The sequence below is a fragment of the Gallus gallus genome, chromosome 1 (genome assembly GCF_016699485.2).
Source record: "Gallus gallus isolate bGalGal1 chromosome 1, bGalGal1.mat.broiler.GRCg7b, whole genome shotgun sequence".
NCBI lineage: Eukaryota > Metazoa > Chordata > Aves > Galliformes > Phasianidae > Gallus > Gallus gallus.
Window position 1 is genome coordinate 60141324 of NC_052532.1, and position 16564 is coordinate 60157887.

The 16564-nt window shown below is 48.0% G+C and overlaps 1 protein-coding gene across 6 annotated transcripts in view; it reads left to right on the forward strand.

Moving 5' to 3' along the window:
- The window catches only part of IQSEC3 (IQ motif and Sec7 domain 3), a 105815-nt gene extending 89495 nt beyond the window's left edge, over positions 1–16320 (forward strand). For 3 of the 6 annotated variants that reach the window (XM_015286921.4, XM_004937914.4, XM_040653755.1), the window contains 9 exons: positions 75–197; positions 821–987; positions 2984–3123; positions 4094–4219; positions 5340–5439; positions 7487–7648; positions 8421–8513; positions 8925–8968; positions 11194–16320. In XM_015286921.4, the coding sequence (XP_015142407.2) occupies positions 75–197; positions 821–987; positions 2984–3123; positions 4094–4219; positions 5340–5439; positions 7487–7648; positions 8421–8513; positions 8925–8968; positions 11194–11631 (1393 nt within the window). In that variant the 3' untranslated portion in view covers positions 11632–16320. Of the gene's footprint in view, positions 1–74; positions 198–820; positions 988–2983; positions 3124–4093; positions 4220–5339; positions 5440–7486; positions 7649–8420; positions 8514–8924; positions 8969–9051; positions 9132–11193 lie in introns of all 6 variants that reach the window. The other 3 variants (XM_004937919.5, XM_004937918.5, XM_416377.8) reach the window with 3 other exon arrangements.
- Positions 16321–16564: the final 244 nt, after the last annotated feature.

Below are 16564 nucleotides of genomic sequence, written 5' to 3' on the forward strand. Positions count from 1 at the left end.
ACCACATTGAAGAAGCCAACCTGGCATCCTGCCCAGGAGGAGGTGCTGACAAAGGCTGTGTCCCCTTCCCACAGCTGCGTGGTGGACGAGATGGACTTCTCAGGCATGGAGCTGGATGAAGCGCTGCGGAAATTCCAGGCCCACATCCGTGTGCAGGGGGAGGCACAGAAGGTTGAGCGGCTAATTGAGGCCTTCAGGTAAGAAAGGGAGCCCTGTGGCCACACTGCTGCAACTGGCTGGAAGCAGAGAGCACACCCAAGGCAGAAAACATGCAGCAGGAATGGAAAGAATGGCCAGGGACATCCCTTCTAAAGAAGCTAGTTGTTGAAGTCCTCTGTTCCACTGCCGCCACAGAGCCACATCCTTGATGGATGTTCAGTAGCATGAAGGGCACAAAGGGTCTGAGTGAGTCTAGCCATATTTGCCAGCAAGGGACTCCTTGTTCATTGATGGCTGACAGAAAAAGCAGCACTGGGGCTTGCAGGTGTGCTGGGTTGTTCCCTTGTTGTATCCAGAGGAATCTTTAGCAATACAGACTGGAGTAGGTACTGATATTACCATTGCATAGTGACCCTAGGTTGGGTAGTCTATCTACTGTTATTTGCTCTTTTGGCTTCTGAGAACAAGAAAGCTGAAGTTTTAGTGGCCAGTTTCAGCTGTTGGTGGTAAATTGGCCTTCAGAGTGCTAGCAGTTCCTTCTCATTTGTGTGAGAGCTGGAGTGGAAGGAGGAATTTGACCCATGCATGAGGAAGTCATTGCTACCCTTGAGCAGAGGACTCCAATGTTCTATGTTAAGTATGTGCATCCCTCCTGCTGCAGCCAGAGGTACTGCATGTGTAATCCAGATGTGGTCCAGCAGTTTCACAACCCAGACACCATCTTCATCTTGGCCTTTGCGATCATCCTCCTCAACACGGACATGTACAGCCCCAACATCAAGCCTGACAGGAAGATGATGCTGGAGGACTTCATTCGCAATCTGAGAGGTGAGCATCCCACTTGGCTTTTTTTTTTTTTTTTTTTCCCTCTTGCTTCTCTAAATCCTGCCCAGGTGAAGGCAGCAAAAACCTAGCAAAGCTGCCTTTCTCCAGGGCTTCTGGTGCTCTCTGTAAGCCAGATTTGGAGGAGAGTGCTTTGAAATGTCCTCTACCTTGCTGGGGAAGGGGAAAATCTCTGCTTTGTCCTCTGCAGAAGGCTGTCCAGCCTTTTCACAAACTAACCATTTTCCTTGAGAGATGGTTTCATCTTTTAATGGTTTTCACTGTTTGGAAGCAGTCCATTGTGTTACATTTTTCTGTTGTTCATCTCCATCCTTCCTAGACCCTGTTCAATTATGTTAAACAAGCCCTTTCCTTCCTCATTGCTTTAAATATATGGACACATTTTTCTTCTATTCAGGCTAAATCTTCTTTTTCTTAATTGCTTGCAATTGCTTGCAGTAACTGTAAGCCTGACAGAGTTCATGCATGTATTACCTCTTAGCTATTTCTAATACATCAGTTCCCCAAATCAATTTTCTTCTACTTTTCAAGGTCCTTCCTTATCTCAGTAATAGGTTGTTAAAAGCATTTCTTCAGATGTGGTCACAACATACTCATAGGTAGAACCACCGCCTCCTCCTTATTTTCAGATCTGCTAATGCAGCTCAGTATTGTTTTGCCTTTTTGACACGATGTCTAGACAAAGTCCAATTTCCCAGCCATGCTCACTCCTAGGTCAGTCATCTTCCAAGTGTTTCTTACTGCAAATCTGCAGTAAGTTCCTTCAAAATTTTCCCAGTGTAAATCTCCATCTAGAGCCTGAACTTCTGTGGGCTCCTACTCGTTTTCTTGTCCTTATGGCTGTTCAGACAGTGTTGTCCCAGTCTCCTGCACCTTCCCCAGTCTGCCATCCACTTCAGAGTGCGATAATGTGACACCAAGACCCTCTTCCAAGTTATTTTCTGCCAGCAACCCCTTTGGTGTCATGGCAGATAGAACTAACCCAAAAGGTTTTTTTTCTTTCTTTTTTATTTATTAATGTTAACTTTCACCATCAGTTCACATCACAATGAATTCAGCCAACGTGAGGACCAAGCTGCAGACAAGGAGAGACAGTTCATTCCAGGCTCACCTTCAGCCCAACACACAGATCAGGAGCTCTGTGGGACTGTGTTTATAAAAAGATGCAGAGAATTCAGGCAGTGTTTGCAAGGTCATGAAGAAGAAAGCCAGAAGAGGACAATGCCTCTCCATTCCTAAGCAATTCCCCAGCTGCAGCATAGTTTGCCTCAGACCAGGGAGCTTGGAAGGAAAGCAGAGAAAACCAGTGTAAAATGATTGAAGAAATTCAGTGTAGGAGGAAGGGCTGGCAATTTGATTTGGGGTGTTTGGTTCAGGGGCGGGGGAAGGAGAACTTTTCTGCCAGGCTCGTCAAGAGTCAAATAGCAAAATTTGGAGAATTAGCTAAGCAAATACAAATGAGGAAGGGGACAGACCCCAGACAGAGAAATCACAGATAAAACAGCAAGGAAGTATTATGCGTAGGAGACATCACAGAAAGAAAATGTTGAAGGTTACCAAGTAAATAGGAGATCTGAGGCTTGCATTGGCAGGAGTAGAAGCTGGATCGCATTGCAGATATCCTCTACGCCTAGCACTTCTAATAATATGAGATCAATGCAGGGGTTGCTACTGAGTGGCCCAAGGAATATGAATGTGAAATTGTGGCTATAAAACCTTAGGGAACATATGGAAAGAAGCCACCATGCAGAGCAATGGAATAATGAAATCTTCAGCATTGGTCTTAGATGTGACTGTCTCTGCTGCTAGTGCATTCTGTGTGCTAGACCAAGAAAGACACTCTAAAGCAAAAAAAATCTATTCCCTTTCTGTCTTCTCAGCATTGCACTGAGCAGAGGCAGTAGCTGCCTGTCAGGGATGACAGTTCTTCCCTTTCCTGTTCTCCCTGCTTAGTCTACTCAACATTTTCCGTGTTTTGCAGGAGTGGATGATGGTGCTGACATCCCACGGGAGCTGGTGGTGGGGATCTATGAGAGGATCCAGCAGAAAGAACTAAAATCCAATGAGGACCATGTGACTTATGTCACCAAGGTGGAGAAGTCTATAGTTGGAATGAAAACGGTGAGCACCCATAACCCTGCTGGCACCTACTCATCCTTTTCACACCCACCTCCACCACTGTCCCCCTTTTCTGCCATTTTCCTCTCCTGCCCTCTTCTTTCATAATGCTTCCATTGCTTGCATTTTTCTCCAAACACATTCTCACTTGCTATCTCTTTGTTTCTTAATTCTTTGGGATTTACTTGGCCGGAGTTTGCTTTATCCAGTGCAGTAGTGCCCAAGAATCTCATCGGAGGTCCTACTTGCCAATGCAGATCCTGCCTGCCAATACTTCAGTGATAGCTCTGCAGTGCTCTGAATTTTCAGGCCTTTTGAGGTTGTAGGGTGTGAAAGGCAAAGTTATAGGGAAGGTTACAAGGCCTCCCAAATGCAGAGCCTGCCCAGGAAGCTCAGTCCAGTGGGCTGAGAAAGGATGAACAGTCACTCAGTGACTTGTAGACAGAGGTATATGAAGATAGGATATGTGAACAAGTGGCTTGCCTACAGACTGTTCTGCTCCCCTGATCTATCCAAGTCACGAAGGCTCTCTTTGTTATGGGACCAGCAGGATGATTGATCACAATGCGCCAAGGCAAGTTTAGGTTGGAGGTTAGGAAGCACTTCTTTACAGAAAGGGTGGTTAAGCACTGGAATAGGCTCCCCAGGGAGGTGGTTGAGTCACCGTCCCTGGATGTGTTTGAGAGCCGTTTGGATGTGGTGCTCAGAGATATGATTTAGCGGAGGGTTGTTAGAGTTAGGGTAGTATGGTTAGGCTGCAGTTGGACTTGATGATCTTTGAGGTCCCTTCCAACCTGAGTAATTCTATGATTCTATGGTGAGGAGTGGTTGTGAAGAAATGATTAGAGTAGGCAGAGTGGCCAGAACCTTCTTGTGCCACTGTCACCTGGCAGGGTTGTGTAAGTTAAGAGTGCTGGTGAAACTTACTGGCACCTTCCCATGACCCCCACACACTCTTGTGGATCTTCTGCAGGTTCTCTCTGTGCCCCATCGCCGATTGGTCTGCTGCAGCCGCTTGTATGAAGTGACTGATGTGAACAAAGTGCAGAAGCAAGCAGCTCACCAGAGGGAAGTTTTTCTCTTCAATGACCTGCTAGTGGTGAGTGTGCTTTGGCATTTAGGCACTGCAGTGATAAAACTAGCCTGAGTGTCTGTAAAGAAATATAAAAGCAGTCCACAACATCAATTTCCCCTGTTCTAGGGACAGACCATCTCCTGATCCATCAGCACTGCAAGACACAGCTGTGGATCCTTCCTTGTTAACAACACACCAAACCTAAAACTCCTCTGACCCTTGAAAAGACAAACTGTCATGTCCCTCAGCCAAGTAATGTCATTGCTATCTCTCATCTCTGTGCTACCAGGGAGGTTCATTCTGTGAGAGCCAAGTACATTTATTTGGCTGTTTGTACTGTGGTAGGCAGAGCAATGCCATGCACTTTAAAAGTTTCCTGCCAGACATGTTAAAACCACTACCTTTTACTATTGCAGAGGCTGCAGAAAAGTAGGTGCTACCTAGTGGAGCCTGAAATGCATGCAGTTCTTTAAAAAGTGTCCTGCTCAAGGGATCTTGCAGCTGAGTTCATGCAGTTACAAGGGTGAACTCAGGTTTGCTGAGACAGGGAGGATGCAGTCAAGAGGGATATTCTGCTTTAGGCAGAAAACGCCTGAGTTTAATGGCAAAAGGAAACTGTGGATGTTGCAAAAGTAAGGCCAAAGCCAAGCCATTTTGTCCCAGAGGACAAGAGAACTTTCCTCACCTATTCCTCTGCAACCATTTGTGAACCTGGGGAGAGGGTCTATTCCTTGCTAGCCCTTCATCCCTTGTGATAAGTGAGATCTATGAAGACTAGTGCTGAGGGAGCAAGGGCAACACAGCATGCACACGTACTCTGGTTCCCAGACCTAGGATATTTAGTTAACAGAATTATCCTTGCAAAGTCAGAAATATGGGCATCCAACAGTCATCCCCAGTATTCCTGGGGATCAGAACCTGAGGGGGCCCAGGGCTACACATACAGAATTTCAAAGTGTTGCTGCAAGTCCAGTGTGCCAGACAGTTTTCTGGGCTAAGAGGTGTCAGTTACCAAGTGTTCATGCCATGTACAATTAACACAGCTTGTAAAAATCATTTTCTTTTATGCTTTGAGTAGTTTGTATTGTTCTCACTTCACTGTTCACCAGCACCTTGCCCAATGATGTGTCTGTTCCTCCAACAGATCCTCAAGCTTTGCCCCAAGAAGAAAAGCTCCTCGACCTATACATTTTGCAAGTCTGTTGGCCTGCTGGGCATGCAGTTCCATCTCTTTGAGAATGAATGTAAGTCTGATTCTCCTTGGTTGCCTGAAGGGGTTTGGCATGGAAAAGGAGAAGAAAGGAGGCTGCATAGCCCAGTGAGATCTTTCATGAGAGTGGGGATTCTATCAGGGTTAAATTGAGAGGGGAGAAAAAAACATGCTTGGTGCTGAGGACGCTACTGTGCAAGTACAGTGTGATGAGAAGAGGCTTCTGATCTCTCTGTTGGTCTAAACATGGGCAGGAGGGCTGATCTTAAGCTCACTAAAGTGAGTTGACTTGTCATGGTGGCAGGGAAGGCACTAATCTGGAGGAATGAGGTAATTGATCCTAAGGTGCAAGTCACTTAGCTCTCAGGATCCAACAGCAGGAGAACCTCACTGACAAAACTGCTGCTGTCGCCTTAAGCCCCTCTCCAGTTGTGTCCAAAGTCACAACACCCACCTCTGACACTGATAAAAACCCAGGTGCTGCTGCTGCCTTCCTGCAGTATGATGTGCTGTGCTGTGCTGAGATTCCTGAGATTGAAGCAGAGCCCTTGGAACAGCACCCACCAAAGCATGGCGAGAGGCCAGCCCTAGTCAGCCTGACCTTGATGGTCTGGGAATAGAGCCATGATGTGTCATGATTGAAGCTGGTTGCGTGGTGGAGGAATTCCAGAAACAGGCAGGCTTCCTGCTGGCAAAGGCAAAGGGGATGCACAGTGGTCTCAGGCAAGCATGGCTTATGCCTACTGAGGGTTTTGTGAGCACCGGCAGAATATGATGCAACGAAGGAACACTGTAGCAGTACTGAGGCTACACTGAGTTTCTTACATCCTTGCTCTGCCCTATGGACAGCGTGGGTCATCATATCAGTTCCCTACCCTCCATAGCACACAGTGCTTTTCACGTTTCTGAATGTACAAAAGAGCCACTTATAACTGGGCATTCCCAGGACACACTGTTGGAGCTGGGATCCACTTTCAGGGGTATGACGACTATCCTGGAGTGCTGGCAAAGGCGTCCTTTTATGTATACTCTGCAGAGACAGAAAAGCAGATGTCTGAAAGAACTTGTGATCTTAACAGATGAGACAAGACACAGGGTGGGGAAATAGAACTGGGACACAAACAGAGGGAGCTAAGGGTTGGCAGAAAACAGCAGGTTGGTTCTTTGACTTGTTTGGTAAGGATTGCTAATGAAGAGTGTGGGGAAGACATACAGGAGCAGTCGAGAAGAGAAAGCATGACAGGTGAAGAAAGAAACTAAATGTAGACGAAGAAGAGGGGGAAGGAGAAAAGAGACAGAAGCCACTTTTCAACGGCCAAAAGACAGAGAAAGTCCAGACACAAGCTTAACAAGTTCTCTGCATACCTTTGTTCTCCAGCTTCTGTTGGCTGAATCTGCAGCCACCTCCTCCATGCACACATCCTGATCTTTAAATCATAAAGCCTTTTGTTGTGCTCTTTTCACTCTCGGGCATTTCTTTTCATTTTCGTTTCTGACAGAGTGTTTTGCCTTTTGGGGACTACTAAGCAGAGACCTTCAAACCCACACCCTTATCTTTACCGCACTCTCTGCACAGCATGATGAGCTCCCTACCCATGCTGTGCTGACACTGCAGCTATGTTCCCTGCTGGTGGAAGTAGGGACTGGAGAGAAGTCCTGTATCTGAGGATATTAATGGCTCTGAGTCCAGGAGCCAACTTCTCAGGCTGCAGCTCCCACAGGAGAAAAAGTATTGTTGGCATCATATATACTGTTAACTCCTCTGCAGATTCAGGAGGGCTTTATAGTCTCGTCTCTGTGCTCAGGTTCTTAGCGTTGACATTATATTAACTATAATGAAGAGCTAGAGGTTTTTGACCATGGCACCACTATGGTAGTGGTGGTAACTTGCCTTGTGGCTGTACCTTGGCCATTCTGTTCCCTCGGAGTGCTGCAATGCTGCAGATTCTTACAACTTGCAGTGTGACAAACTCTTAAGTTCCTCTGGACTGAAATTCTCTGTCCTGGAAAGACAGGAAAGCAGACTTCTCCAGCAAGAAACCCTAATGCCTCTCTGTTATTTTGACACATCTTATTCACAGATTACCCCCATGGCATCACACTGGTGACTCCAGTTTCGGGCTCAGAGAAGAAACAGGTACTGCACTTCTGTGCTCTGGGAGCCGAGGAAATGCAGAAATTTGTGGAAGATTTGAAAGAGTCAATAGCAGAAGTGACAGAGCTGGAGCAGATACGTATTGAATGTAAGGACTTCTAATACAATTCAGACTCTGATGCCATCACACTCCATGTGTATACAGGGGAGAAAATGTAAAAGCAGTGGGTTCTTCAGGAAGAGTGACAAAGAGGATGAGTTGCAGAAGTCTTCCCAGGATTGTTGTTGTGTTCACTAATAGAGTAAAAAGGCAGCCAGGTTTTGTGAGCACTCACCAGCAGGAGAAAGGGAAGAACTACTTATGGTCCTTATCAATTAGAGTGCATGAGACAATAGACTGAAGTAGAGAAGCTTAGACTATCAGACCCAGAAGACTTCTCCATCTCATACACCTCTGAGTGTGCAAATACTATCTGTAGATATCTGGGAAGTACAGGATAGATGATAGTCATAGCAGAATTGTCCTCTCACTCTGGGGACTTCTGGGAGAAAAGCAGTCTGTACCATGTCATTCTGGGGCCCGTCTTACACTGAGTAAGGTCCAAGTAGACCTTAATAGTGTTCCCATGTATAAACTGACAAGCCCAAGTAGCTCAGCATCAGTGGTACCCCTTCCGTGCAGCAGTAACCTATTCTTTATAAATGCAGGTCATACACAGAGGTCTTATGTAAGGTCCTCCATATATCAAGTCCTCTCCAGTTTTTGTTTCTCTTAGCTGTTCCTCTCTCCTTCCTTTCTTGACAGACTCTTGTCATATTCTTCCATTAATTCTTGCTGACTTCCCATGTTAGTCCTTCAGTATACCCTGGTTCTTATCTGCATCCCTCTTCTCACTCACTGCCACACATCTGTCTTGCAGGGGAGCTGGAGAAACAGCAAGGGGCAAAGACTCTCTCACTACGGAGCAATGGAGCCCAGATAGAACCACAGTCCAAGCAGAGCTCACCAACAGGTAAAGAGTCAGCCAACTTCTCTTGAACCAGCATGGCCCACTTTTCCTTCCTCAAACTAATGCAACATAGTAATGGCACTATATATTTCCTCCAGAGTCTTTCCTGCCACTTCTGCAATGCCAGCTTCTCTGTAGAAGCTTTGTGTTCTTGCATGCCAGCCAAAAACAAGTGCACTGATGAGAGGCTACCAACTCACTTCAACATCAAGACCTAAAAATAGGACCCCAAAAGGGTCTCCCCTACACCGCCATGCAGCTGATGGATTGAAAGAGGAATTCAATTTATCTTGCAGTCGAGAGTCTTACTGGGCCTTGTACCTCTTCCTTTAGCTTTCCAGTCCCCCCTATGTGGGCCAGCTTTTTACTTGAGGAACAGACCTCCTGAGTGAGATCTTTTCTTTTGTTTTAAAGGCAAGAAGGATTTGGGGGAGAAGGTCTCGGACAGCACAGTGGAGGTAAGTAGAGTGCGGAGCAGCTGAGGTAAGTAATTCTCTCTCACTTCAGCTCTTCTCACATTCTCTGTTGTTTCTTTTCTCAGGTATTAATCAATGCCTCCCCAGCCAGACTGACAATTTTACCAATTTCCAGAGATACAATTAAAAGTTACTGCTAGGACGGGTAATACAACTTTCAAATCCAAACTAAACTTCAAAGCATTTTCAATCCGTTTTTATAACTGTAACATCCCTCATGGACCAAGCTCCCAAACGCTGTAGACTAACCCACCCCACTGCTTATGGGGAGACTGAGAACCCCACTAAAGACTTCCCTGACATGCTAACTCCATGCAGCATCACATGCGAATTCCCCTGCAGCACAGCTTTCCTGCATAACCTCTGCAGCTGTCGCTCCATCCCCCTTGAAGGGGATTAAGCATGGCCTTTTTATATCAGAGACTTTCCCCAGAGCTTCACCTTCCTAGATAGGGAGCTTGGCTGTCCTGTATGCTTCTATCTTTGCAGGGATGTCTAGCACCCATGGGTTGTCTGTTTCTTCACAGACACCCATGCTCCCGCTGCCTGTAAGGAAACAGAAAAATGCTGTCTTCACACTGAAAATCTTATTTACTACTTCCTACATTTTCCATGTCTGGAATATCTCCATTTTACTGAATTTGCCCTTTTCCAGGGCACTTCTTTTCCTTCTTGTCGTAGTATACTTGTTTGAGGAGTTCAGCTTCTCTGTGGGGAGTGGGTGTCACTGATGTTCCTTGAAGAACACCCATTTTCCTGCAGACACCCCCTGTCTGGACAAGGTGCCTCTCCCAGCCAACTTCCAATTTCTTTTGGGCATTGTGTTTTCTTGTGGAGAATGACTTCCACGTATTTTAATGTCACCAGCACTTCATGGCCCAATAACCAGTTTTTCCAAAGGTATGTTTCACTGCCTGAATAAGTACTGACACAGTCCTGCTGCATAGCGGACCTGAGCAACCTCCATGCTTGGGTAGGGACAAACAGCTCATCCTTGTTCCAGCATGGTGGGAAGCTTGGTCACTCCACAGCTCCTCCTTCATGGTTGCTGGCTCTGCTGCCCAACGTTCAGACCATCAGGGCACCCCCACTGCCCAATCTGCCCATCTGTACCCCTGCCTTGCTGAAAGTGCTGTACCAGCCTCCAAGCAGTAGTATCCTGCCCAGGATTTGTCATTTGACTGACATTCAACAACAACCTTGCTGTGCTCTGGTGACTCCATCAGCCCACGTCCTTGCCAGGAGGAACTATGACTTTGGTCACCATCCAGGAAGCACCATTTTACTGCTGTGCTTCCCCCTCAGGGATCTCTAGTCCAGACCAGCTCTCTTTTCAAGCTGGTCTCAGTGAGCTCTCTTATTTGAGTGACTCTATTGTCAGCATCTCTCTGTGGGGACCCTGATGACCTCCTCCTTCTCCTCCCCCCGCCCCCTTCCCATTGCCCACGTAATACTCTGCCAGCAGAGGAGCATTTCCATTTCTTTGAGATTATCTAATCTGCTGCCATTTCATCATGAATTTCTTTTATCATTGTATGAGCTAGACGGACATTTTTTTCTTTCTTTTTTCTTTTTTGAAAATCATTTCCTTTCACTGACAAACCATCAAATGGATCAGAGGGAGCTGCCTTTTGCTAGAGTATGTCAGATTTCTGCTTTTTTCCTTTGTAAACAGATTAGCCAGTCATGTGGTGTACCTTCATACTCGGAAAGGCAGGGAGCTGGAAAAGGCTTGAGTCTCTCTATCTCAGATTCAGCTACCATCATTTTTGCAGAAATGTACAACCTCGATTATCTGAAACCTTGCTACCCAGTTTTCCCTTTTGCCCCCTCGTTTTGCTGCTGGGGACAAAGGCATGACCGCTGAGGTCTATTCATTACCACGAGAATTTATGGATGCCTCCACTCATTGAGTTGATTTGTGTTCCCTATGCTGTTTGGATAATCAAAGTTGCACTGCATTTGGGAACACCAGGCCTGCCGCCTTTGATGCGATGGAAAGGACAGGGGCACCAAGGCCTAGATAGGATGATGGGGCTGCCGGGAGAGAGGGATGCAGCCAGGGCTTGTGCCTGTTCTGTTTTTTCAAGGGGGGGAGGGTTCCATGCATGTGAGGCTGACTGGTGGTGGGGGTTCAGGGCAGCCAGTAGCAGCAGATGGGAAAAGTCTTGTAACATTTAATGCTTCTTTGACTGTTTCTAAAATAGGTGTCAATTCACAACAGGCTTCAAACGTACCAGCACAACTCCGCCCTGGGGCCCGAGAGTGGAATGCAGCCCAGCATGCGTCTTAACATGCCACGGGAACGGCTGGAGACAGCACTGGTGCCCTCACACCCCGCCTCGGCGGGGACACTTGTACAGTGCCAGCAGATTGTCAAAGTCATTGTCTTGGACAAGCCGTGCCTCGCTCGAATGGAGCCGGCCCTCAACCAGACTCTGACACGCTACGTCACCTCCGATTCCTGCACCTCCACCCCCTGGCGCGGTGTGGGCAGTGGGCTCCCCGGGACCCCCATGAAGCTGGTCCATCAGCCTCCCCTGCCACCTCCACCTCCTCCCTACAACCACCCCCATCAGTATTGCCCCCCCAGCTCCCTGCTTCAGAGGCGCAGGTACTCCAGTGGCTCGCGGAGCCTCGTGTAGCCACACCACCAGCACCAGAACAGCACAGACTCCCCCGCTTCCCAGCCCCACCGCCTCCCTGGGACCCTTTCTGCCTACAGAGATCTAGTTTGTGATTTATTTTTTAGTAAAAGAAAAAGAAAAGAAAAAAAAAGAGCTAACTCTTACCCTGTCTCCCCTCAAGATGATGCTAATCATGAAGAGCCATCTGTAGAACCTGCCAACCTACACGCTTACATATCCTCCCACCCTGCCAGCCCCGCTGGCCCCCTGTGCTCATGCCATCCCCACGTAGCACTTTGCTGCCCTGTTCCTGAGAGGCTTGATGACCTGCTGCTTTCTAGGCACTGTGTCTTCCGTTTGCTACTCCTTGATCTTCTTTCCTGCCTTGCATTTACCTGGCCATAGGTTTATACCCACCCTGAAACTTCGCCAGCCTCAGAGAGAAACTGACTCACCCGTGCCAAGGAAAGATGCTGGGGCACTCCCAGGGATGGAGTTCCCCCTGCCACCACTGCTGCTGCCTGCTAAGCTGGAGCTGAGAGCCTGTTCCACTTGCCATGCTTTCTCCTCATCGCTCTTCAAGTATTATCTCCTTGCAGCAGCTGGTTCCAGGCGAGGGAGTGCAAGAATGGAAGAGAGCTTGAGAGGAGGAGAGACTGTCCTAAGCTGAAGTACAACGCAAAGATGGCCTCATTCTGAACACCAAAACTCTTTGTTTCTGTTATGTTGGAGCATTGTACCAGAGACCTCTGCTGAGACCTAGCAGACCACATCATGTGTAAATACACCTGTATGGTAGAGTATGTATGGTGCATGCTTACTAAAGGAAACACTAAGCAGTTCTGAGAGAGCAGAAGGGAGAGATTGAGCCCAGGGATCTCCCCTGGGATGGATGCGCAGTTTTCCAAAGAGATGGCACCAAGAGGTGACCTCCCACCTCAAAACACACACACACACAAGAAGATTGTCTTTTCTAGCAAGAAACAGACCCACCTCTGCTTTTCTCATTCTAGCTGGTTTTGTGTTTCCTTCCCATCTGCTTTTATGCACTTTGAAAGCAAATCTAAGTGTTATGTTCACCTCCTGGGGGTGGATGGTTCCTTCACTTGGGCTCTTCCTCCTGTGCTAGGGGGAAAAGGCTTTTTGGAGCCCACTCACATGAGCTGCCATCTGTATCTCTTGCCTGGCTATGCCATTGCCTCCCTCAGCCCTTCCCATAGAAAAGCTGCACACCAAGGCCCCTTCTCCTCTCTTCCTCTCTATCCCAGCTTCAAAGTGAGGGGAGGGGAAGATCTTGAGATAGAGATGACAGCTCAGCTTCTCTTCTTTATTGGGGACATTGATGTGAAAGAAGACAGCATTAAAAATGAGCTACGGCTGTATTTTTAGAAAAAAAAGAAATCTTTTTGAGCAGTAGGGAGGGGAAGGTATTAATTAGCTTAAAGGCTTTGGTTTCACTCACTCATTCTATCTCCCTTCGAGGCTTAAGAAGATCAACTTTAGGATTTTAAAATAGGACAGTACGCCTTTTAGGGCCCTTATTTTTATTTTAATAGGGAAAGAAAGAAATGGTCTTCTTTCCTGAACGAGTTTGAGGGATGAGCACCGGCTGTTGGTTGGGTGAGGAGAGGTGAGGAGTGTTGGCAGTAGTGTAGATGTGCAAAATGTCAGGGAAAAGGGATGGTGAAGACATGCAGGAAATATATTTTTCACTTCTTTGTATGGTAAAATCCACACAGCAGCAACACTCCAGGATTCTCACCTCTGGGGCTTATTACCAGTGAAAGAATGCATTAGGGCCTGCCCCCCACCAGTGATCTTTGGATGTCCCTTGGCTCTGCTGAAGCACTCAGATGAAAGAATTCATTTCTGTGACCTGAACGTACACCCAGCTGGGGTTAAGGAAGCAGGGAAGGGCTGTGGTGAAGACTGCCCTGTGCTGGCCAGTCCTGCAGGGCAGCGGCCTGCTCGGCTCCAGGTCTGCTGGTTTCTGAGCCTGACCCCTACACCCAGATCTGCCAACAGACCTGTCTTGGTTGTTTACTTAGCTGTCTGGAGATGGGCACCAGACTGATGCTTTTACATGCAGTAGCAGATGTATTGATCGGGAACAAACAGGCATAGCCTCAGGGAGGCCCGTGGAAGCAGAAGACTGAAAGATTTGGTAGAAAGCCCTTAGTACAAGCTCAGTCTCCCTTCAGACCAGAGAAGCTTTCTCCTACTCAACCTCCAGGGACAACAAGGATGCTCCACCTTTCTGAGCCAGTCCCTTGAAAGGTCCTTGCCCACTTTATCGGCACATGGCTCCAGGCAGGGCTCAGTCCCTCAGACTGCATCCTGCTGTGAGACACGGCTGCCCTGGTCTGCTGCTGGATCCATCCCAGGTGGCACTACGCCACGAGACAGCAGCTGTAACCTCACCCGACCCACCTGCAGCTTCATGGGAAAGCTTATAGAATCACCAAATCACAGGTGTTGGAAAAGACCACTAAGGTCATTACGTGTGGCATTTGCCCCTGGCTGGCCAACGCAACGTGTGGCTGCCCTATTCTGCTTCCTGCTGAGGTACAAGGGGGTATCCAAGAGGTAGTGGCACTGCCCTGGCCTCCCAGCAGTCGCTTCCTTGCCTGAGAGGAATGGCAGCACTCAGTTGTTTATTTTTTTCCCAGAGTGCAATGAACCACTGCAGGTCTGTATGTGTGCGTGCGTGTGTGTGTGTGTTAAATAAATTAGGCTTTACTTGACATTTAACACGAAGTGACAACAACAAAAACCTTAAGGTACTTGATGAAATAATTTTTTTGGGATAAAATATTTACAACGCCTATGAAGTTCCTACAAGAGAGATTTGCTGCTTTAATAATTGATTGGGAAAGCAACAAGAATGTAAAAAAAAAAAAAAGAAGAAGAAGGCAGGAAGCTTCCGTGAGACTCCCTCCGTAATGCTGGGTGAAGGGCGGATGTGAATTAGCTGAAGTGCCAAAATACCTGCGGCACAACCGTCTCTCAGGGCAAGGCGGATCCGCTTTCCTGACCCTGCAAAGGCTGCTGCTGGCCTCCAGCTTCGGGCAGAGAAGCAGAGAGAACCTTTGCTTCTCGCATCTTCTGTTGGGGTTGGCCAGAGAGATACCAAACCGCTTCATTTCAGGGTCAGGTGGAACAGGTTGCCCTAAGTTCTACTGTGTAGCTGAGCCCTTCGGACTTCACTTCAAAATACGGATTGTTTTTCCTTTGAAGGTTGGTCTAGAAGGACGACAAGCACCTTAAAGCATGTCAGCACCTCATCTGATCTATTGTGTTGTCTGCTTCCACAGCCCTCCCACGTGCGAGCGCAGACACAGACGCAGTGTAGACGTAGTGCTGTGAGTAGACACCCTTGCACACAAACTAGTTGCTGACGGGGCGCAGACAAGAACAAGCATGTCAGTGACAGCCTCAGTGACAGCCTCATGAAGGACAAAACGTGCACTGCAGCTCACCAAAGAAAAATCGCCAGCTGTTGGCTGCGGTGATTCCGATGGTGAAGCTGGCACAACCCTTCAGGTGTTGGGATCAGGCAGGAAGACGCCGCAGAGGTTAGGTCAACCCTAAAGAATGGTGGCTTTTTGCTGCTGAGTTCTTATCCTTCTGTGTTAAAGAAGGAGGGGAGGAGAAAGGAGAAAGCCAAGACAGAGCATTCTGCAGCAAGCGTCTGGTGCTCAGTGGCCGGGCAGGAAGGTGGCCGTGCTGGAAGGTGGAACAGAGCAAGGTGTTAATGAGGTCTCACAGCTGTGTTATGCAAACCATCACTGTCATGATTCTCTCTTGGCTCACGCTGGAGCAGGTCCAGTGAAATTGATTTGCTTATAGCAAGAGCAAAGGGGTGGGAAAAATCTGGCAGTAGGATCAGGCTTAGCACAAACAAGCTGGGTTTAATGCAGTGTTTGTCTGCTGCTGTTGTGCTTTTAATGCTATAGACTGGGCCACTGTGGTAGCAGCAGTCAGTGTTTCCTGCAAGACCTGCAAAGCACTGCTTGTGTTTTCACACATCCCTGTAGATGAAAGTTGTGAGCATGGTCCACAGGCAGCTTTTCACCAATACTCAGTCTTCTTCACAAAAAGTACTCCAAGATTTGGGAAGCGTTCGAGGGCCTCTGAGCCGGAAGAGTTCGGTTGTATGTTTTTCAGAAGGCTTAACCTGCGACTACCTGCACGTGTTGGTGAGGTTTCCGAAACAAATCTGAGCCCTATATCCAGCAAGCTGCTGCTTGGGAAGAGTCTCTGCTTTGAACTGAGAGCTGCTGAGCAGGTCCTGCCTCCCCCCACCGCCGCCTCACTGTGCCCGCGTGGGCTCCGGGACTGTGTTTGTGAGCTCGAGCTGTCCGCGTCCTGCCCGCTCCCCACAGCCCTGCCTGGGACAGCAGCTTCGGAGTCACCCAGCTCTTCAGCACTAGTCACCACCCCATCTGAATGTGTCTTTAAAAAAACCAACAACGAAGTTACCAACAGACGTGTTACCTGTGTGTAGGCTGTTGAAAGCACCTGTCTGTCTGTACCTGTTTTCTGCTGTAAATATCACTGAGAAAAGCTTCCTTTGGGGAAAGTGGTGTGGTCACACCTAGCTAAGAGTCCAAACGGCTATTTTGTAACAAACCAACAGAAATAGATCAGAGGTATTTTATCTGTTCGATTATAATAGAGTTTTAGAAATTATATTGAGATATGTCACTTGTGCGCCAATGTCTTCTTTGCCTCGGCCCCCTCCCACGTCCCCGGGCTCCGTTGGTGCGCGCAGGCGCACGGCTGACACACCAAGGCTGTGCTCCCAAGGGCTGCTGAGCATCATGGCTCCCTGCTGGCCTCGGGGACAGCCCTCTGTGGCCACTGCCGAGCTCTCATCAGTTAGCTCCGTGCATGGGGCCCCCGAAGGACCAGATCCAGAGGAGACCAGGGAGAAATAATCTTGCCCAAC